At 37.1% G+C, this 24,506-nt stretch overlaps 1 protein-coding gene across 5 annotated transcripts in view; it reads right to left on the bottom strand.

The window, feature by feature from the left end:
• Positions 1–340: 340 nt before the first annotated feature.
• Positions 341–24,506, bottom strand: part of LOC107717071 (E3 ubiquitin-protein ligase NEURL1-like) — a 26,713-nt gene continuing 2,547 nt past the window's right edge. Inside the window, exons 1-6 of one of the 5 annotated variants that reach the window (XM_016523712.1) lie at positions 10,241–10,302; positions 7,323–7,531; positions 6,659–6,980; positions 1,558–2,187; positions 1,029–1,184; positions 341–913 (exon numbers count right to left, since the gene is read on the bottom strand). In XM_016523712.1, the coding sequence (XP_016379198.1) occupies positions 678–913; positions 1,029–1,184; positions 1,558–2,187; positions 6,659–6,980; positions 7,323–7,493 (1,515 nt within the window). In that variant the 5' untranslated portion in view covers positions 7,494–7,531; positions 10,241–10,302 and the 3' untranslated portion in view covers positions 341–677. Of the gene's footprint in view, positions 914–1,028; positions 1,185–1,557; positions 2,188–6,658; positions 6,981–7,322; positions 7,532–7,925; positions 7,945–8,243; positions 8,291–9,539; positions 9,715–10,240; positions 10,303–24,506 lie in introns of those variants that run through there. The other 4 variants (XM_016523711.1, XM_016523714.1, XM_016523715.1 and 1 more) reach the window with 4 other exon arrangements.

Raw genomic sequence — 24,506 nt, 5'->3', positions numbered from 1 at the left:
TTTTAGCAGCATCATATGACCCCTTTAATATAAAAGCCTTAAAAATATCTATAATTATATTTTTATATTTACAATAATAAATACAGGCTCTTCTGTTGGGTAGCATTAGAGTTTTAGTTTAATTCCACATTGAACATAAAAGTTATTGGCACTTACAATTCTGTGAATGTCTACTTTGGTATGTAAAACATTTTTTTCGTTTTTCTGTTTAATGTTTTGCAAAAAATACATTTACCAACACATCAAATCCGCAATGTAGTTTTCAGATTCTGATTCTGGATTGAATGAACATATACAAGTTAAAGAAATATTTATTTCTTGATAAATATGAATAGTGTGGGAACAAACATTTAAAAACATGTGAACAGTTTTGTATGAAGTTACTAGTTTACTGAAAATCTGAATTAGTCTCATAGTAGCTTGATTTCCCATTATGCACATCTAGCCATTTGTCAATAGAGATTTATAGTATCTGGGATGTTGTGCCATTCACTTAAGCAGTTACTTCTGGGTTCTCTCAGCATTTTTGGTCAGACATTTAGTACATTAAGCAGTCATTTAGTACCTCTTCCTTGCTGAGCTCAAACAAGCAGTCTTTTAAATGGGCTTGTGGGAATTGTGGGAACGAGATTCACCCAGGTACTGTGATCCTGTTTGTCGGAGAGGTGGTTTCCAGGTTACATGCTGCGGAATATTTTGATGACGTCTCTGATTGGGCTGCGACACATGGGGCAAGACGGGTTTGACATCTCCATTAGCTTCCCACCACAGACGGAGCACATGCACATGTGTCCGCATGTGTACAGCACTGAGTCCACTGCCCTCTCGCAGCAAATCAAACACTCCTCACTAGTAATCGCACGGCATGATGGGGTACTGGGAGATTCTGAGGACAGTGAACCGAATGTTGTCCCTGGTGACCACAGCAATCACAGAGAAAACAGCAATGAGAAATTATATTTTTAGTTGAGGAATTTGATAAATCAACAAATTAATAGAAAATAAAAGAATGAAAGACAGGAACGCACCTGCAGAACTGCTGAGATACTGTGAGTGGGACTGAAAGCTGTCCGTAAAGCCCCTGACTGCTGTACTGGTAATCTGATTGGCTGAGAGGTGACTGGCATCACTAAAGATGGACCTCTGTACTTCTGAACAGGATGGAGAGTAACCACAAGAAGTGCCTTGAAAAAAAATTTAAAAATCCATTAACCCTGCACAAATAATAATAAATAAACTAATAATTAAAATGATATTACATTATAATTTCATTTTAATAAAAAATCAATTAAAGTCACTTATGAAGAGTTTGATAAGGGAAAAAACAAACAATCATAAACATCTTCACATTATGCCAGAGCAACAATTAAAAATGCATTAATCCTACACAACTAATATTAAATACAAATCATACCTTTTATCATGTCATAAACATGGCTGTTCAGAATAATTTAATTATAATCAATAATCAAAGTCACTTATGAAAAGTTGGAAAAAATAATAATAAACCATCACCTTATGCAAGAGCAATACTTTTTTTTAATTGTATTTTTTTACCCAGTATGCTGATTTGCTTGATGTGTGGCTGTAAATGGAAGATCATCCACAGAGGAGTGGAGTTATCCACACATATCTCTCTGCAGGCCCTGCCTCCATTATGACTCACAAGCACCTCCCCTTCTGCAGTTGCCCGGAAACCGATGATATCCCCGCCCACAAGCGGTGAAGTCAGGCAGCTAAAAGCCCAGAATTCTTTGCGGTCCATCAGGTCATCTGGATTAACCGGCAGGTGCTTTGGGTTAATATGGGCTGGGTTACAGGAAGTGAATCCATAAGACAAAAATCCATTCAGAGCAGAAGACCTTAACGAGACCTTTAGGAACACACACTCTCCACAGCGCAACGGCCGATGAGTGAACGCCAGAGCGCAATCCTCACGTCTGTTATACCAACGCACCGCTATGTGTTCAGTCAGTAGACGCAGACCGTTGCCATGGACACAGTGGAAATGCAAGTCATCGTTGAGCTGACGTGACAGCACTGAGTTTAGAGCGTTTGGAGAATTTGAGAAGGATGACAGATCTTCCTGGAGGTCAAGCTCAGAGCAGCTGCTTGACAGATGCCACTCATCCATGCCTTCATGAGTCACAGTAGGACAGAGATATTCAGCTGGCTCCATCTTACTGTCTGGAAAACACATACACACTGCATTCATAATCAGGATCATGCAATTATTTTTCCAAGTGGTTGAACTTACATTTTTCTGCTTGGTGGGTAATAATTATTTCAAAAGGGAAGGCAACTGCCTAGCAACCAACCAGAAAACACTAGCAACCACATAAAAATTATTTGTGCAGTATCATTTCCCCTATTTTTACATTTACACTACCACAGGAATAATATAATAAACATAATATAATATAATATAAAACCTTTTATCATGTCAAACATGGCTGTTCAGTACAAAAAGTAAACAAATAATTAAAATAATTATATAATATTACATTATATTATAAATTAATTATAATCAAAAATCAATTAAAGTTACAGTTACACTTTATTTTATATGGTTAGCGTTAGGATTTGGGTTTGGCTTGGGTTACTTGCATGTAATTATGCATAATTGTTATTATAATAGTATGTACATCTAACAAGTGTAACAAGGACACCTTAAAATAAAGTGTTACCAAAGTTACTTATGTAAAATTGGATAAAGGAAAAAATAAAACAAATCTAAACACCTTCACATTATGCCAGAGCAATAATTTAAAAAGGTGAATAAATATTTACAATTAAAATTATATTATATTAGTTCATATAGGTAATAATTATTTAAGAAGGGAAGACAACTGCCTAGCAACCAACCAGAAAACACTAGCAACCACATAAAAATTATTTGTGCAGTATCATTTCCCCTATTTTTACATTTACACTACCACAGGAATAATATAATAAACATAATATAATATAATATAAATATATTTTATAAATATAAATTATTTTTTTGTTAGTTTTTTAAATGAAATAATATTTCACAACTTTACTATTTTGCTGTATTTTTTAATAAATGCTGCCTCGGTGAGCATAAGACTTTAAAAAAAAAAAAAAACATCTTACCGACCTCAAACTTTTGAACAGTACTGTTTACACTATTATAAACTAATTTTAAATTATATTATTTTAATATTAATTTATTCTAAATTTTCTGATATTGATGGATCGATTGATGGAAAAAAAAAATAGCAACACCCTGGCAACCATCCACAACATGCAAAAGCACTATTCATATTTTCTTCATAAAAATCTATTGCTCATGTAGCCTGCAATCAGCAGCATCAGTATAATTGTACTGGGTGATTTTTCATTTTGACCTCAGTCAGTAAAAACGTTGCCACTGGCCATCCACAGTGGACAGCCGCTGATGAGAACACCAGAGCTTCAGTGATGGAAATTACTGGTCTGCTATAACTTTCACTGCAGCCGCATCAGCAGAAACATTCTCAGACGCGGTAGATGTTCCTCTCGGTTGTTTTTAGTTTCCGGGCTTGACGTCGCTGTCATCCACTGAACTGCCTTTAGCTGACGCTGACTAGTCTGAACAGGAATTATTGAGACATCGAAGCTTCTGTGACACTGGGGACGGAAACGGAAGATCAAAAGGAAGGAAACGTGCATTGGTACAATATTTTAAAATATTTCTGTGTCATACTAATTTTTAAAGTATAAAAATACTCTATCTATATAAAGCATGCATTTTATTTTTACAAAACAATGCACATGTAGGTAATGCGTGATGACCTACAGTACAAGGGACCTTCCACCCAGCACTGAACCACTTTGACTGAATGCCAGATGTGGTGTGATCTACATTAATGAGAACAGGAGGTGATTTTAGTCACGGCATCTGGCCATCTGACTATAAACATATTTTGGAAGCAGAGGAAATGTGAGAGAGCACAGCATGTGCGGATTGCTCGCAGCATGATTAGTGGACATCTCTATACCTACTATGTATGTGTATTTATACAGAGGCAAAGTGCAACTGAAAATAGGCTTGAATACACATAGTGGATGTTGCTATAGCTAGATAAGAAGCAAAATATAACTGGGTGTGTATATGTGTATTTACGTCTCTAGTAGGTTTGAAAGCTGAAAGCTGTATGATACACATACATGCTGTCTATGCTTTTGAACACACCCCGTTCTCACTGCTAAGACACTGCTATCTGACTCTGTGGAAACACTGACTATTTTTACTCAAATGTAAGAGAGAGAGAGAGAGAGAGAGAGAGAGAGAGAGAGACCTGTTTAAAATGTTATAGTAATGCATTCACTAAAATGTATTAGAATTGTACAAAAGCACATGAAAACAACTTATTTTTCTATTACTGTAGCTTTGTTTTTCATAAGTGTTTACAACACAAGTGTAAGGGAGCAATTAACTAAAAGTAGCAATGCTACTAAATTAGGTTCATTTTTTGTAGTATGACAGCTCAGCTCTGTTCAAAACAATGTAACTTCTTCAGTATCAAGCTACTTTTTCCAACAAGCAGCAGTGTAATGTGACAAAATGCTACATTGCTATTTTTTGCAAACAGAGGCTTATACAGTAGCTGAGACAAATGAGGTCCAAATCAAACATGTTCATTTAAACATCAGTATTGGTAAGTTTGATTCATTTTAATGAATCATGTTGATCAAGTAGTTTCCACAAAAAAATATTAAGCAAAAAGAAAAAGTAAAAAGAAATGTTTATTGAGCATCAAATCAGAATCAGAATGATTTCTGAAAGATCATTTGACACTGAAGATTGCAATAATAGCTGCTGAAAATTCAGCTTTGCCAATGCCATCACAGGAATAAATTATATTTTAAAATATATGACAATAGTATTTTACATTGTAATAATAGTTCACAATAATCAAAATTTTTCATTCACCTTTTGAATGGTGAACATTTACTTTGTTTTTACAGTGGGTTTTGCAGCCTGAAATGAAGACGGACACAGTTTTTGTTTTATCCAGCTGCATTTACTCAGAGCAACTTATAACATCCAAGTGAACGATATAACATAGACATGTCAGAAAAAAACAAACAAACACTGAGTTGGGAAAAAGGATCACTCCCTCCTAAAAATGACTTGTAAACTCAATCACCTTCTCAAGTGGCACACAAAGCCATTTGACTTTCAGCTGTGATCAGCTGTGGTCACTTGATTAGCTCAGCATGAAAAGAGCTTTCCTGGAGCATTTCAGTCATTGGTACTGCAAGTGAAGCAAACAATCAACTATGGGTGGCAAGGCACTGTCAAAAGATCTCCGGGTTGGACAGGCACAAGTCAGGAGATGGATACAAATTTTTTTCAAAGGCTTTATCAATGCCTAGAAGCACAGTGAAGGTATTTGGTACAACACAGAGCCTCCCTAGATCAGGACGTCACTCCAAACTGGATGAAAGAGTCGGGATGAAACTGGTCAGAGAGTCTACCAAGAGGCCTACAGCAACTCTGAAGCAGTTGCAGGAATTTATGACAAAGAGTGGTCATTGTGTGCATGTGACAACAATATCACAAAATTCTCCACAAATGTGGCTTGTATGGGAGGGTTGCAAGAAAAAAGCCACTCCTCAAGAAAGGCCACATGCAGTCACAACAAAACGCACTTTGAAGATTCTGAGGCAGATGAGAATAAAATTTAATTATTTGGCTTCAACACCAAACAATATGTCTGGCGGAAATCCAATACAGCTTACCATCCAAATAACAGCATTCCTCCAGTAAAGCATGGAGGTGGTAATGTCCTGTTATGGGGGTGTTTCTGTGCAGCAGGGACTGGAGCAATTGTCAGGATAGAAGGACAAATGGATGGGTACAGTCAACTTGACAAGCTAAAATTTCAAAAGTTTCCTAAATACTGTCAACCTTTGACCATATTACAGCAGCCAATTTTTTAAGTGAAAAAAAAAAGAATAATAATACCAAACAACAACTGTATTCTCAATCTGAATGCGTTACCAATGCCTTAACAAATAAACAATGATTAAGGCATGCTTAATTGGCTTAATTAAACCTGACCTTGTTCCTATAGAATCTCACTAAAACTAAATTATGAATAGAATAATTATTTTCCATTCAACTAGGTTTATTGATTTTGTTCCAACACAAATTTTTTTCTCACTTTGCCAGCATTCTGTAATTCCTCGGCATATGTTTTTCATTTTAAAAGTGAAAGTGTTGCTAGGCAACCATTCCAATCTCTCCCATCTTTTTCCATTGGGCAGTTCTTGTAATTAGGATAAGAATTCTAAAAGATAAATCTAGAATTCTATTTTTAAATGTTGTGAATTTAAATTGTTTAAACATGCTCGGCACAGCAAAAACACACCGGCCTCTGTGAACTTTACAACTCATCAAGCGATTAGCACGTGCTCAATGAAGCGCAGCTCAGATACTGGCCCACATTACATGCCAACCAGGGCTCAGCAATTCCACTCGAGCAAACTCTGAGTGGAACGTCATCTGATCTGTGTAGAGAGTTACTTCACAGAGACGTCCAGCTAACCAGCTTCAGGCAGTTTGATGACTGCTTGGTTTAGAACATAAAAAGACATTATACATTTGTAAAATCTGATATTTCATGTGAGAGAAATGTGAACTTACCAAGTAGCTGTACTCCACGTGTCAGCCCATAAATGTCAATGATCGCCCAAACCGGCTCTCCGGCAGGTACACCGCCGAAGAAGAAGATCGGAGGGCCGCCGTTAACCCGGTAAAACACTCGCCCTGTGTTATCCAACCAGAAGGACAGAATGGTATCTTCTTCACATTGTTCCTCAGGAAGCGCTCGGGCCCAAAATCCCCTTTTGCTAACTAGATCTGGGCAGGTGAACTGTGGCAGCCATGCTGAACTTAAATCAGATGGATCCACCGTACTGAAACCCACTCGGAGGGCACCACTCCAACATCCCTGTCTCTTTGTGATCTAAACGAAGAGACCAAAAATGAGTGTAATCAAGAGAGTTAGCTAAAATTATACATATTTGTAGAAAAAAATGATAAAGTTAATGTGTGACAAGTGTGATGCGATAAATGGAGACCAACAGATTCTTGTTTTTTTCATTTCCAAACAACCTCATTCACCAGAACAAGATAACAGCACTACCTCACATGTTAGCATTTCTAGCATTCTCTATCTGTTTTCCCCTTCTCAGGAAAGTTTGAGATGGAGTGATATGAAAGAGGGATACGTGAGGGCAATTTTTGGACCACACAAAGTGCTTTACAGGATGGCATGTGGAAATGGGTGAGAGTTAAGTAACCATACCTTGAGCCGGACCTGTTCATAGATTCTGACTGGCCGGTTGGTGAAGGAGATGGCATTACAGAAGCTGGCGATTCGGCGCACGCTGCGCTGCGTCTTGTCCATCATGATTTGAGAGCCTTTCGTGTTGGCATGGAAACAGAGCGGCGGGGGGGCTGGCAGCTGTGGGCACATGCTCACCTTCAAGGGGTGGCAGCGAAGGGTTCCTCCATCTGAGAGATGGACAAAAAAAAGATGCGGATATTTATTTATTCAACAGGCACTCACAACAATGTAAATTCTGACTGGCACTGTTTTTCTTTCTAAGAGCTTTGTGCTGGGTTTACAGAACAGAGAAAGGACAGTGGCTACCATCTCTGAATGAAAACCTTTATCAAGAACAAAGAGACAACAAAAGAGACACAGAGATAGAGAGAGAGATAGAATGCAAGTTTCTGCTATTCAGGGTGCCAAAAATGAGGTTATGTGTCCACACACACAAATACTCACACACTAGAAAGTCAACATCTCTACTACTTTCATTGATCATTTCTACGTTTTTATGCCTTGCAAACTTTAATTTACTGAACACTGCTGTTATGAATTGTCATTATTTAAATATTTTACCAGAGTAAAGTTGTTTAGCTTGCTAACCAAGGTTATGTCTCACAATTGTGATGTTTAAGAATGTTTCACAATAATTTTGAAAGCATCAGTTTGAATGTGTTAAAAATGAATCATGTCACCCTTCAGTTTGTACATTATCATTTTCAACCTAAAGTAGTATATAATTTATAGTTATTGCTGCAAGATACATATTACATATTTTTGATTAAGAAAACATTTACTGAAAAATATGAATATACTTATTTTTGATATAACAAAAATGTTGCTAAAATAATTTTTCATTGCTCAAGTATTTGTTGTAGTGGAGCTGGTACAAACCTGAATTATTGGACTGACCAGAACAAAAACAAGCAAACAAATAAACAAATTAACCTTATTAGTTATTTGGAACTGCAAAACGGTCCATTTATTTATCTGCATGATCTCTGTGTGGGCAAATGAGGACATGCAGTTGCAGGTGTGAGTGTATTTGTGTAAGTGTTTATATGGGAATCATGAGACACTGTGTATACACACACAGCCAAGTGGGACATAAATAAAAATAATATTCCAACAACAAACCCCTGACCTTTATGTCATGACAAATACATGAAAACCAACAAATGTGTTTGTTTTCATAGTGTTGATTTTCACTACATTTTGTTTGACTGATCAAAATACATTTACTATCCCATAAACCTAAACCTAATCCTCAAAGAAAACATTTCGCATTTTTATCTTTTCATTAAGACATTATTTTGTAGGGGCAGTTGCTGGTCTTCACAAAAAGTGCCCCACACAAACCAACAGTCTAATCACTAATCACATTTCAATATCTCTTGTTTTTCCTCTTGGTTTAGAGAGATGTTAGGGATGTTCTCTTGATACTAATGTCATGTCCCATTATATGTGTGGACTCTCTCTCTCTCTCAGTGCTGTATGCAATAGCAGGCTTAAGTGTCAGGTTGACTCAGTGTCAGCTTAGTTTACTGAGTGGGTATAAACCTGAAATGCTCTATTATGCCTACTTTTCTTGTTCACAGCAAGAAAGAGTAAAACCTATATAACTGTCAGATTTAAAACTATGTGTATGTGTGTGGGGATATACTATTATAGGCACAAAAAAATTTCCCTTTGAGGACATTAAAAATCACTCAAAAGTAATGCTAAATCATGCAAATAATGTTTTTATTATTAATTTAATTATAAAAAATTTAAACATTTTCTTTAAGGTTAGGGTTAGAGTTATTCTATAGTAACTTTAATTAGCTTTATATAAAAACAATGGATCCCTGAAAGACAAACTGTTGATCAGTATTGATCTACAGTACAAACCATTGTCACAGACAAAAACCCAAACCATCTGAAATGCATTTATATTGGAGAAACAGAAGAGAATAAAGTGATTCTGGACTCTGAGCAACAAGTAGGCTATGTTTAAGTTACAATAACGTCTTTATAATAATGAAGAAAAAACAACAACTAATTTTCATTCAGATAATTTGAGGAAAATGCCGACAAATTCTTCATATAATTTCCAAAAAATAATTCAGATAACTTATATTCATATATTAGATCAAACAAGTTCTTCGAAATTATTATGAAAAGCCGCAATTTTACTGTTAGCCTACTCACCTAAAGAGGTACGGGTTACCTGGCCACCCATTTCAGCACAGCGATGTTCACACAATAAAATCCAGCAAAAATATCCTGATTCTGGTCTTCAGTAGCTTTGCATTTCAAATAAAGTAACTCATAGTATGTTCCAGATACTCCTCTGGTGTGTAATAGTACAGCGGCTGTACACACCGCAAACGCGCTCACATTCAACGAGACCCTTCAGCGAGGATTCACATTAGCATAGGAGGCGGGGCTTGGGAGCTCTACTGGTCATTGATTGGCTCATGTAGATGAATTAGCTTACGTGACTGGACGCTCTCGGAAAGTTACTAAGCAACGTCTGAATGACCCGATTAATATGTAGTAGGGACAGTAATATTCAAATTTGCACGTCTGACCAATAGATCATTTACCTGCGCTTATCATCTGCACTTGATGAATCCCCGTTGTTTTAGTAGATTGAAAATATGAGATAAGTGGAAACTGACAATCTCTTTGATGTTATGATTGACCACACATTTCTAGAATTACAAAATAAAGAAAAACGGTTTTAAATAACAGTATTTTGTTGAATAGCAGTCACTGTGTGGTCAGGCTGACATCGTGTCTTGATTAAATCAGCTTCACTTCAGATGATTATCTTATTGACAATCACTGAATTCAGTAGACACTATTATTCTGTGAGTGGGTGTGGTGTATACACAATCATACGTTACCTGCAGACACTTTGTGTGTAGGCCTACATAAAGGTCAAAACGAACAGAAGACATTCATCAACAGTTTCTTTCCTAAGATCATCATGATTGATTGAGTGCAGCGGGGGGAGACCCCGTTCACTCTTCATTCCTTCAAACAAACAAACAAACAAACAAACAAACAAAAACAAACCAAAAAACAATTTCGTTCTTGATACTGACGTGGCACATATGCTACAAAACATTTTCGATAAACGCATCACTGAAAACAAATTATTACTTGCAGTTCAGTGAGTGAGTCAGGCAGGTAATTCAGTGACCGCTCTAAACGACTAAACGATTCAACAACAACAACAACAATAATAATAATATTTTTTTTATTTATGTAGCGTCTTTCCAACACCCAAGGTCGCTTTACAGAGACAAATAAGGAACAGAGACAAATAAATGATTAAATAGCCTACTATAGCAAAATAAAAGAAGTAATATTCAGAGGTCGCTTAAAAATTCAGTCAAGGAACAACTCATTAGAAGAATCGGCTAATAAGTCATTTGTTTGTGATAAACTACATTGGCACGTCGTGTTTGAAAAACTCAAAACAACCAAAGAGTCATCTGTTTGCAATTCGCAGATTCGCAGTACAGTGGCCGCCCTGTAAACTATGTTCATATTATGAAGGTAGAATGACGTCAAAAAGATTTGCATACGCAGGGTAAGAGTTGTGGAAGTGTACATAAGACTGTAAGCGTAAATTAAATTTGCATGCGCAAGAGAAGCTTTGTAAAGGTGTAAATCGTGTTTCAAGCGCAAGAAAAAAATATTTGCAGCATTTTACTGTGTGTTTATTGGACCAATCAGATAAGAGTAAATTGAGTCAGCGAGAGGCTCATTTGATTGGCTACAAGAAGAAGGAGGACCCGCCCTCCCCCTCACGCTCGCAAAACTCAGTCGGTGAGAGAATCGTGCCAAAATTGTAAGCGCAGAGAAAAGAGAGACGGAGCTGTACATATCGGTTTATTTCGGGAACTTTTTGCCCCACATGTACAACAAGTCATTTAGACATTTGCAACAGTTTGTTTTTTTACACATACAGATTGGTTCTATGCAGTCAATCCGTTTTGCAGTTCTTTAAACTGTTGTTTTCGCTTGCAAATCACTGTTCACAGGCTTGCAGTGCTTTTGACCGTCTTTTGGCGACAAAAACGTGCCAAAAGTGTAAGCGCGGAAAAATGGAAGTCAGAAGCATGCAGATCATATTTATTTTGCGTTAGCATGAAGCTGCTGTTTCACAATACATGAATTACACTTACGAGTAACAGTAAAATGCTGCAAATATTTTTTTCTTGCGCTTGAAACACGATTTACACCTTTACAAAGCTTCTCTTGCGCATGCAAATTTAATTTACGCTTACGGTCTTATGTACACTTCCACAACTCTTACCCTGCACATGCAAATCTTTTTGACGTCATTCTACCTTCATATTTATTCCCTTAAAAGAACCGCGAGTCATTTATTGGTGATTCAGATTTCTGATTCAGTAAAAAAGAACCGGCTCATAAGAATCATTAGTTCCGGAATCGATCTACTGTGGTTAGGCTGTACAATTTTGATTCGGTAAAATAATAGCGGTTTATTCGCGGATCGGACTACTTTGGTCACCTTTTATGTTGTTTGTGAGCGCAGGACAACTTAAAGACGTTTCTTGCCATTATTTCGCGATACACGGTCTTGTAATTGAATCACATTTAATACACACTGCAAACTCACATTCAGGATTCCATATTATTTATTTTGCCGTGTCGCTGTAGATTCACGCGATACAGGAAAGTAATTTATATGAGGCCACAAAGAAGCACAGGAATCATTTTTAATCCGAAAAGGCAGTGCAGTTTCTCTATCGTCCACTGAAGGGTGCCCTGCGCTCACCAAACATTTCCTATATAGCCCTTCACGTTTCAATCTCACAGGTCCTCACATTTAGATTATGCATCAACATGCTATGCATTTTATGCATTATTTTCAACAACGCTGGTAGATGGTTGTTCTACCAAGGACAAACTTTGGCAAAGGTTCAAAATTGTATTCATGCAGCTGCATTATATGTGTGCAGATGGTGAGTCCTCTGGTGATGTTCTGCCCCTATGCTTCCCTTCAGCATCCTCTTAGACAGTCTAATTCTGTGTCCAGTAGTTTGAACAATTTCCTCTGCAGGGAAACAAAAGACATATCCTCACACACGTGTGTGTGTGTGTGTGTGTGTGTGTGTAAACTAATATGTCCACAGCTGGAGGCTCTGGTGAAGGCCGTTCTGACACTGATTAAGCCTCTCGAGGCCCTGACAGATTCAGAAGCTTAAGAGTGAGAGAGGGTAGAGGAAGAGGGCATAAGTAAAAGGAATGAAAGTCAGACAGAGAGAAAGAGAGGGAGACAGAGGGAAAGACAGCAGTGAAAAGTTGCAGTCTCGTGGCTGACCTGAATGAATGTGGAATGAACCAACTTTTGTTCAGAATATAAGAAAGTATGTTTAAGGATATAGAAGATCTTCTAGCATTTATCCATAGGCACTGCAGGACAAATAACAATATAATTTTCTTAAAACTGCATTAATAATAATAATAATAATAATAATAATAATTTACTATTTAAATTTCTTTATGTGCAAACTTTTAAATGAAGGAAAATGATTGATTTTTTTTAATGCTTATTTGATTTAATTAGTATGATTATTATTAATACTTTTTAAGAAAATTCTATTATAGAAATGAAGGAAAAATGACAATACTAAATTCATGTTAAATTACTAATATTTATTTAATTTAATTATGATTATTATTAATGCAGTTTTAAGAAAATTCTAATGTACTTATGTATAGAGACAACTCATGAATACAGTTAAAGTTGTGAATATAAAGTATATTAAAAGTTGAATATAAAGTATTAATTTTGCAGATGAATAACTGTTCTCCCCCAGTAGCACTTGCATGCAATCTTTTTCAGACAATTTAGGAACATCTCTCTCTCTCTCTCTCTCTGTCTGTCTCACTCTCAGCAAATAACTGTTTAACTGTCTGACAGTAAGCAAAGTGAAAAGAGCATGGGTCAAAAACTCACACTAAAAAGCCAGAGTTTGATTTTTACAAATCTAAATGTCACCACCAACAAGCTCCACGTGACAAACTGTAACGTGACTTTGAGCAGAACTCCAGGATACATTGATAATATAAAAATGTTTCAAGAATATTAAGTCTGTTGCATTGTGTATATCATGAATATACTACAATACATACTCCCTGAATCTTTTAGAACGTAACAATTGTCCATGTGGGGAAGAGTACGATTTGAGTTGAATACTGAATAGAGCATTACGTGCTGTTTAGCAGACAAAAGCAAATTATCTTGTTTCTTTTAGAAATAGCTAAATTATATATAATTTGTGTTATTGTGTGAGGCTGTGGATTAGAGAGGACTGTGTGTGTGTGTGTATATACATGCTTGTGTGGCCAGTATGACCTTATTAGCGGTTTAGAGAGATGTGTGCACTAAGTCTTAGAAGACCACCAACAGTGAACCTATCATAGCCCAGCAATCAACATAGACACACACACACAGCACTCATGCAGAGTGCCGAATGCTCTCTTTCATCAGCCTACGTCATAAATATCAAAGCTGTCAGTCTCAACCGGATATGACAGCATCACATGCACGCACCCACACTGCCACTTTAACAGGGAGAGTGCGGCCATGCCCTTCCGATGCAGACATCAAGGCCTTTAAATAGATTTTTCCTATCTTTTATAAACTATAATTGGCATTTTTTTAAGTCAATGGTTCACAAACAGCAGGTTAAAGTGCCAAATCTGGATCCTGAAGCAACACCACTGGGAAAAAAATGCTCTCCTAAGCTTTGATATAAATGCAGTGACTGGAAAATATTTGTGTGGTTACAGTATTTTTCAATTGACTGTAGCCATACACCAAGGCATTATTACTCATGCAAATGTGCTGGGGGAAAAAAAATGTAATTTCAGCAACATGTTCTTATTTCCTTCACACAATTTACACTTTTGGTGCAGTTCAAAACTCCATGCACAACTTTGTGCTCATTTCTAATTGAGAGTCCTTAAAAAAACAATAATAATGCAGATTAAGACGTCTCACTCATGCAAACACAACCAAAATGATACTTTTATCCATTGTCTTAAATATCTATGTTACATTATTGCTCAGTGAAATAAAAAAAAGAAGAAATGGAACATGCAAGAGCACAAGGAGGAAAAAAGGCAGAAAAACGTTAAAAAAAACAACTAATTATTCACATTCTTCTAATTTTAAAATAATAATAATTATGCTAAACAAGGTTTCTTCAAAATTCTTAACTTTTTTCTTGTACAATCTAGTTACACCATCTTTTTTATTTTAAGACACACAAATAACCTTTTTAATGTCTTTATAATACGAACAAACAAATAAATAATGACCTTAATAGATCAACCAACTTTTCCCTCTATTGGCCACTGCATGACTGTATTAAAAAGTAGGTAAAACTTTATTTATATAGCACCAAACTTACAGATAACAATATTGTTACTTATTGTTTCAAAATATTATTACAGTAATGCTTTAACTTCATATAGATCTTAGTCAGGTTAGACTCCAATTTAAAACTGATGACAACAAGGCTGTGAGGAATAGACTGTGGCTGTGAGGCTGAGGAAAGTTTTTACAATGGCACTCACTGTATGAAAGTCCTAGATCATATAATTTTCACAACTCACAATTATTTTTTTATTTTTATTATTATTATTATTTTGAAAGATGTTTCATCAGCTGAGTATGTTTGTAAACAACAGTAAAATCAATTGAAAGTATTGTACAATATCCACTCTTGTTTTCATTCCTATCAAAAATTAAATACAACACTACCCTGAGGGCTATTGTTCTTTGCTTTCACTACAACTAAAATCCTTTTTCCCCCCTAATTGTTGCTAAATGTGTAAATATACCTTTGTGTGTGATTCTTACTGGATCATTGGCTCTGACGGCTGTGTGTAAAGATTCAAAATCTTATTTGTCACAAACACTTATATACAGAATACAATTAAATAAAAACGGTTTTAAAAAGTAAATACATGCCAAGCGGAGTGACAAGAATAGTATATTCTCAGCAAATACTGAAGTTTTTCCCAGTGTTTTATAAGATTTGTGTATATATTTTTAAGGAAACTTATTATTTTGTGAAACGTGTGTATCCAATTCCTGTAAAACACAAAAGAATGTTGCATTATACAAGAAAATAAGTTCTTCAGCTGACCATTTGTATTACAAGTTTACTAAACCAGACTAAGTCCCATTTACCTGAACCACAAAAGCATCCATCTCTACTCTCCTCACCTCACTCTTTCTCACCACCATATTCCCTAAATGCCCCTCTGGGGTAACATCAGCACTTTTACCGTGTGCCTGAGCCACATCCTTCTGCTCCAGCGCACACTCTGTTCATAAACCTCATACATAAACAACATCAGCCATGGCTTGGACCACAAGGCACAATTTTGTTGTGTTCTTGGGCTGGATGAATTTCTTTACATCAGAGAAGTGATGCTTCCAAATGCACACTAGGAACAGGGTCGCATTGTCTGGTCTCATAATGTTGCGGTGCATTTTTTAATGTTAAGTGCCTCTATGGGGTGAAAGTGTTTACTCTCATGGGAAGATCTCTCACTCTCAGGGCCTGCAGTACATGCTCAGCGTATTACATCAGTGGCAGTGATAGAAGTTTAAAGTGAAAGTTTTTAAAGGTGATCTCACAACAGACAAGCTGTGTGAAATGCTCAAGTTCCTACTTCGGAGTTCAGAAATCACAGATACAATGAGTTGTGTGTAATTTTAGTCAGAATATATGGGTCATTACAAAATAAAGAACAAACAGTCGACATTAGATGTGCAATTGAGTATTTTATCATCGGCCACAGAGAATGATGGGAAATGTAGTTTGGTAGTTTCACACAGGTTTGTAGTTTCACACAAACCTGCTAAACAAGGAGCAGGGATATTATAGTTAAGCAAAACTAGAACCATAAAAACATTTTCTTGACTTTAAATAAAATAAATGGTAACTAAAATAAATAAATACATTAAAAAAAATGCATTTCTCATTTTTATTTTAACGATGTAAAAACAAAACTAAAAAAAAAACAATGTAGACAAACTCACGACGACAAAAACACAAAATCACTACAACTTAAAAATGAAAATGGAAAATATAAAAATACAAATAAAAAATATAAAAAATATAATAGTATCTCAAAAATACTAAAATGCTGTGGAGTAAGTTTATTGATATTTTTCCATCAACACTACACAAACTAAATTGTACCATCAATATTCACAGTTACAAGTTGTGCCTTTATGGTGTTCATTAGCATTCCAACATGATTTTAACACAGTAGTGAGTTGCCTACACTGTTTGTATGAAATGTCTCATAACAACAAAGAGAGAAAATCTTTTGGTTACTGATGCAAAGGTCCATTTCCTATTTATTCATTCTTTTTTTTCCAGAAGCTTGTATGCAAAGAAACTTTCATTCAAGGTTCATGTTGTATTCAGTATTCATACATTTGATCAATATGCCTGTATCGTGGGAATCAATCACATGACCTTGCTTTTGCTAAAGCCATGCTCTACTCAAACAATAATCATTTATGCATACTGGAATACAATGGAAATTTCTTCTACTGATAATGAACTAACAGTGTATCTACAGAATCATTACGATCCTTCAATAAACAAAGAAAAAACTCTGTAAAATTACTTGATTTCATGTTTTAAATCGCTTTAATACCACATTACAGGCACACAGGCAAACAGAAACAAACAAACATAATGTGCAACAGGAATACAAGACTAGGACCAGACAGACATCTTGAGGAAAAATAACCATGAAACTGCATAGTCCCTTTCCCCCTAAACTGGCTGGCCAACTGGTGTTTTAAAACCTTGCTTCCACACCAAAACAGCTGTCAGTTATTGGCAGCGGTAATGACAGAAGCTCTCTCGGTGAAGGTGGCGGAGTGTGGCCAGGCCAATTAGAGAGGTATCAGTTCCTTCATTGCCCATTGGACACACTCCCAGCTTTCTCTCTAGCGGGATAAAGAGCTGTTAAAAAAAAAAACAACAACAACAACAAATGGTTCAGAATAGTACACTACTATACTACACTTGCAGAAAAAAGGTAAAAGCTATCACTGGGGTGGAACCCTAAGGTACAAAACCTAAAAGGTACATCTTTGTACCTTATTTACACCTAAATACTAGCTTAAACATACATATTAGTTCCTAAAGTGTAAATATTAGTACCTTTTGAAAGGGTGCCATCTTAGTTTTCCCCTTTTTTTCTAGTGTACACACTTTCTTGCAGTATGCAAATATATGCTCAGAATGACATTGTCAAAATGTGCAGAATATTACAGAGCCCCTAAAGGGATATGGTGGTGGGAAAAATACGAGGTGGGAGGAAAAAATATTTTTCAAATCTTTTGCGTTCTCCCGAGAAACTTTGCGTTCACTCGCAAAACTCTTGCGTTCTCTTGCAAAACCAGTTGAGTTCGGACAAACACTCCCTGTTTACTTTACAGCTTGTATTGGTTCATACAGCTCTATATGTTCACAGTGGAGGGGTTCATACAGTTTTATTTTGAACTCGGACTCCTCTGCTTGTAAACAAGTCTCAGTGCATGCGTGTTCTACGTCAGAACGCCGGCTCCCGTGTCAGCAACATCACACGCATGCGTCGTGGTACTGTCGTGAATGGTGGCAAAGACTGTTTTCTTTGTGCATAAAAAGTATTCTTGTAGCTTCATAAAATTAAGGTTGAACCACTGATGTCACATGGACTATTTTAACGATGTCCTTACTATGTTTCTAGGCCTTGATCGTGGTAGTTCCCTTGCGGTCTATGCAGGGTCAGAAAGCTCTCGGATTTCATCAAAAATATCTTAATTTGTGTTTCGAAGATGAACGGTGGTCTTGCGGGTTTGGAACGACATGAGGGTGAGTAATTAATGACATTTTTGAATTTTTGGGCGAACTAGCCCTTTAAAGTGTAAGATTTTTTTTTTCTGGAAGCCACCCATTGAATTAAACGTAGCCTATGTAATGAGGTCATGTAGCATACTAGCGTTGTTTGAAATGTACTCCATGTAACATCATTGCATAATGCAAATTGTTTCATATCATTTACAGTGTTTATAGCCACTGAGTGCTAAATATCCAATTAAATACCCCTGAAGAGACTTTCTAGACACATTTTATGCACATTATGTATGCTTCAAAAATTAAACGCATACAAAGTCACGTTCAAACATCCAGACACGCTGCAGTAGTACGATACTGATCATATGAGTGACAGCAGGTACAGGTCATCTGTGTCTCAGCATCACAGGAAGTGCATCCGAGACTTTATATCTGTAATTTGCAGGAATAACATTTGTGACAGAACTGTATGTATGTTAACTAATTTGGCTAACAGAGTTAAAATCCTTCAAACAACTGGTTCATTGACTAAACGCCAGACTGAAGGGGTCATATATACACAACTGTTCAAAAATGTGGGGTCAGTAAGATTTTTACTTGTTTAAAAGAAGTGTCTTATGCTGACCAAGGCTGCATTTATTTGATCAAAAAATTCAGTCTAAACAGTAATAATGTGAAAAATAATGTTTTCTGCTTTAACATCTTTTAAGATTGATTTCTGAAGGACATGTGACACTGAACATTCTAATATGCTGATTTGGTGATAAATATCAAAGTTCATAAGATAAAAGTTCAAAAGAACAGAATCTGGTTACACTTTATTTCGATAGTCCACTTTAGACATTCTATTAACTATAAGTAACTTTGTAACTACATGTCAACTACATGTCAACTAATTCTCATTAATTTGCAACTACATGTCTACTAACTCTCAGAGTAGACTGTTAGGGTAGGTTTAGGGCTAGTAGAATGTTGACAAAGAAAGTGTTAGAAGATATTAAGCAGACAGTCTACTAATACTCTACTAACTGCTAGTTGACATGTAGTTGCAAAGTTACTTACTGTTAATAGAATGTCTAAAGTGGACTATCGAAATAAAGTGTTACCCAGAATCTGTTTGAAATGATGCAGAACTATCACGTTTGGTTGAATTTAATTCATCATTGCTAAATAAAAGTATTAATTTAGTAAAAAAAAAAAGATATTGCAGACCCCAGTCTATTATAGCTAATTAGATGCTGCAATTCACATTTACTTCAAAAGAATTGTATACACGAAATATCTTTTTTTTTTTTTTTTGCATTTTGCATTTTGCAGAGGAAAAAACTCATACAAGTTTAAATGAGAGTGAGTAAATGACAGAATTTGTTTTTTTTTGGGGTAGTTTTTTGAACTATCCTTTTAAGGTCTGACATAAATGATAACAGACCTGTTAAAATAAACTAATATGAACAGAATTTTGATTTGCCTCATATTTGAACTTTGCATCACTGATTCTCTTACTCTCCAGTTTAAAAAGGATGAAGCTGCTTTGAAACAATCTCTGTTGTATAAAGCGCTATAAAGGGTACTTGACTTCATGTTTTACATAAAAATCTTGTACTGAAAATACAGTAAGAAAATTAGATTTCTCATTCAATGACCCCTTTACTGCAGTCCTATGTGTGTTCTCTTATTAGCATATGTTCAATGCTTTAATCCCTCCAAAGTAGTTTAGGCAACTCAGAATGTCAAGTCTCGTTTATGCGAGCTTGAACGGTTTCTGACAGGTGACTAACCCTTTAGGGATTCCTCCTGAAGAGCATGTTTGATGTCGTGGTGTATGAAATGTTGGCATTTTACCTGTAAGCCTTTTCTTACCCTGTCTTTAAAGTTTCAAGGTAAAAGAACAATAAGTAGGAAAGACAGAAAGAATAAGAAAGAGAAAGCTGTCAGAGAGATACATGATAAACTATAATCAATCACAACCACTAACCGTCTTGTCCGTACAGCCAAGGTTGGCTCATAAAATACAGGTTTTCATAGTTGTGGACAGTGAGCGACTGTGATTCCTTTACATTTTGTTCTCTATAAAACGGAAATTTTACTGGTGCATTTATGCATTAGGACATCAGTCTTTTATTTACACTCTTCACAAGGCATCGTCAAAGCTATAGCAGGAAATTTGGGTGGATATAAAGTAACGCAACTTTAAAGGCTTAAAGTGTTGAGTTCACACACACACACACACACACACTTATACACACACTCACATCTCCATCTTATCTGAAAATACAGAGCAGAGAAATGTCCCATTAGGAAAAGTAAACATGTCGGATTTTTACATGAGTCAACACGTTCAACAAAATATTTTTTTAAAAAAATTACTGTTGTCAAGGCTTTTGGAAAGAATGAGTGTGTCTCCGGTGTGTGTGTGTGTGTGTGTGTAAGATTATCTCTGCCAGTTCTTTTATCTCAAAGCCCACAATGCTTCTCTAAACTGAGTTTACAGAACAGACAGGTCAGATCTGAGTGAAGGCATGACAGGAAATTCTTGCAAACTCTTTTAATATGGGATAAATCTCTCATTTTACATGACATAAAACCTTTTTGTCATCTATTTCTGTTCCTTTATTTTTGTACTCTCTCTCCTCTCCTCTCTCTCATAAGCGAAGGAGTCAAGCGGGCCTGTGCAGAGAAACACACGGAGTAGAGGTGGTGGGAGAATTAGCAGCGCGCTGTATACTTACCTCGGACTTGTGAGCGTCAGCCTGGGATGATTCCAGCGCGGCTCTCTGCTCTCTCAGCTGGGTCTGCCTCACCACCAGGTCGCGGATCTGCTTCTCCACGGCCTCCAGCTCGAGCTGCACCGAATGCAGCTTGAACGTGTCCTCACCTGCACTCAAAGGTAGACACACATCCGCCATTAAAGCAAGTAACAGTGAGTAAAACAATGGTAATGTGTGTGAATAGAGTATTAGTAATGTAAGCGAGATTATCGGCAACCACGCTGGCGATGCTAGCGGGCTATATGCTAATAGCAGACTCGGGAAGTCAAAATAGAACTAGTGATAACAAGGCGCTCTGATTGTTTTAGTTGTAGAATACGATAGGGGATATATTCACACGTTATAGAAACGAAAATGATGGTGTATAAAATTGATTTTAAGATAAAAAATTAGACGACAAAGAATTAACTTGACGGAGCTCAAACTCAAAACACACGGCAGCAACAAACAGGAAGTGACGTGATGTGTGTGAAGGAGGACGGGTGTGAATTTAGATTTTCTTGTTAAGGTCGGCTTGTTTGCGGCTCAGTGATTTCACTGGTGGAGGAAATGAGAATGAGCTCGACTGAGAGATGACAGGACAGACATGAGCATAAACACAGACACCCGAGAAGGAAAAACAAAAAGGCAAGAAACAATCATGCACAGTGAGCGATCCAGCGGCGAGCAGTCAGGATGGACAGATGGACAGACAAGTAGGCAGGTGAAATGCACTGTTTAAGAAAGGGCAGAAATACGAGGGCCTGCTCTGACAGGAGAGAGTAATTGTCTTGGAAAAAAGAGAGTAAAGAGCGAGGGGAACCATGAGAAGGTGGGATAGAATGAGGAGAAAGCGTTTCTGTAATTCAGAGATGAGATCAGACCCCTGGACCTAAAGCACACACATGGACACGGACACACACGGTAACCTCACTCAACCTGACGGAAAGTTTTAAGCTCACAGCTCTGAGACTGGACACACGCCAAGCTCATTACAAACAGAGCCCCCTCCACCAGCTCCCATCTCTCTCCCTCTCTTGTCTCTCTCTCTCTGCTTTTAACAGGTTACACCCTCTCTCTGCAGGAGGAACCTTTGGCCTCCACCACGATGAGTTCTGTAATGGATAAAGCTGGGCTTACACACATCTTGGTTAACCAAAGGGAATCATGATCCTATAATACTGCTGGATGTCCCCAAAGCAATTACTCCACCGGCCTCGCTCCGTTCCCACGGCTCTCGGCCCCGCCCCTCTCGTCACACAGACATTTGACCATTCATTTTTTAAAACATTTTTTTGCATTAAACTTAAATTGATTGAATGCAATGAAATTTAGTGACAAAGTGTTCAAGAATTGTTGCATTAGCTCATTTTAATTAAGCAAATTGAACAAGAAGCAAACAAGAAGTTTTTGAGCACAGACAGACAGACAGACAGACAGTAGTAGGTAGTATGCATAATGACTTGTGCAGTAAGCAGTATGCTGGTACTCCCTTCCGAACAGCCTAAATGTGTTATAAACTGCAGGCTTGTTGATCTCTATCATAATATAAAGCTGTATGTCTTGTGTCTCTGCAGCTCTGACTGCTGTTAATGACACAATGATAGTGAAGGAAAGCGAAGAGTTGTTGTGTGTGTATACTCTCAAAGAGTGATAATCTCCATCCCCTGCTGTCTTTTCCACACAAACTTGTGTATGTGTACACACACTTAGTGTTGCTCGTTCATGACGCACTGTGAGAGTGCACCGTTTCATCGTCTTTCTCTTTTGACATCCATTTAAACATCACTTGCCAAATGGAAAACACACATACCAGACTCAAAAATAAAAAACACTCACAAAAACATCTTTTCATTCACAGCACCATCTCAGAAAGCTCAGCAGAACATTATGACTGAGGCCACAAGAAGCCTCCTGTATTAGAAGCAGGATCTGAAGAACAAAACACTTAGGAAGTCTTTAAAAACACTGTCTTTAAAGACTCTCTCTGTCTGTTAAAGGCAGAATCAGGAAGAAAGGAGGAAGTCAGAGAGAGATATTGCTTGCAATATTGCTTTTAAATAGCAGTTCAATAAACAGGAAGTTAATACTGACTAACACTACCATTCAAAATTTTGGGGTTGGTAATATTTTGTTTTTAAGTATCTTAAGTATCTTATGCTCACCAAGGCGGCATTTATTTGATCAAATGTACAGTAAATACAATAACATTGTGAAATACTATTACAATTTTCATAACTGTTTTCTATTTTAATATTTAAAAATGTAATTTATTAATGTGATGGCAAAGCAGCCATTATTTTAGTCTTCAGTGTAACATGATCCTTCAGAAATCATTATAATATGCTGATTTGCTGCTCAAACCTTTTTATTATTATCAATGTTGAAAGAGTTTACTATTTTTTGTTACTATTTTTTGAATATGAAGTTTTGTAATGTAAGTAATGGTACCAAATATTTTGTAACATTATAAATGTCTTTACGGTCACTTTTGATCAATTCAGTGCATCCTTGGCTGAATAAAAGTATTAATTTCTGAAGTATTAAAAACTGCTCCCAAACTTTTGAATGGCATTGTAGATTTTAGACATAATATTGCTACTTTGTATATTTTTGGCTCCACTGAAGATCATTTCAAACAGAATCAATAATGTGTCTCCAAGCAACATGGACCTGGCTGTGGTTCTGGAGGGCTTATGCAATGCCCCCTTTGAACCCACAGAGGAAGTTTCAGTCAAGGTACTCACGCTCAAGACTACCTTTCTCCCCGCTATTTCCTCACTTAAAAGGATCGGGCATCTGCAGGCACTTTCTGTTTCGTGCCTGGAATTTGCTCCAGGCATGGTTAGGGCATTCCTTTACCCGAGGGTCGGGTATGTCCCTAAGGTGCCCACTTCTTCGCCAGGGCCCATAGTACTTCAGGTATTCTGTCCTCCTCCGTTCCAGGAAGTAGGTCAAGAAAGGCTTAATCTGCTCTGTCCAGTTAGAGCACTGGACGCTTACGCACACAAAGCTGCCCCGTGGCGTAAGGCAGATCGATCAGCTGTGTGTTTGCTTTGGTCTGCCAAAGAAAGGATCTCCGGCGACCAAGCATACTACGAGTAGGTGGGTGGTCGAGGCCATCTCACTAACCTACGAGTCCTCTGGCGTCCCGTCACCTATGGGGGTCAGAGCGCACTCGGCCAGGAGTATGGCGGCCTCCAAGGCTTCCGAACGCGGTCACGCAGGGGCGTTCCCAAAGCGAATCTCGACGCAGCGTCTCGTTCCCTCGGGGAACCATGGTTACATAGGTAACCTAGAGACGTTTTTCCTTTCTCTGTGAAGTGATGCAAGCTCTTGGTGCATAAAGAAGATCAGTAAAGTTGCAAAAGCCTAAAGTCTAAAAAAAAACGGCTCTTCTAACACGCCCCCACATGTCTACGTCACGATGTGGGAAGATTTGCATAATGCCGCCCAAATGTTCACGCAAAGAAAGAAGGCGTAACTTTTATTCTCACTGTAGTATT

Source organism: Sinocyclocheilus rhinocerous, unplaced genomic scaffold (genome assembly GCF_001515625.1).
Source record: "Sinocyclocheilus rhinocerous isolate Xijiao unplaced genomic scaffold, SAMN03320098_v1.1 scaffold119, whole genome shotgun sequence".
Lineage (NCBI taxonomy): Eukaryota > Metazoa > Chordata > Actinopteri > Cypriniformes > Cyprinidae > Sinocyclocheilus > Sinocyclocheilus rhinocerous.
The sequence above is the reverse complement of the archived record's forward strand: the minus strand, read 5'-3'. Positions and strand labels throughout refer to the sequence as shown.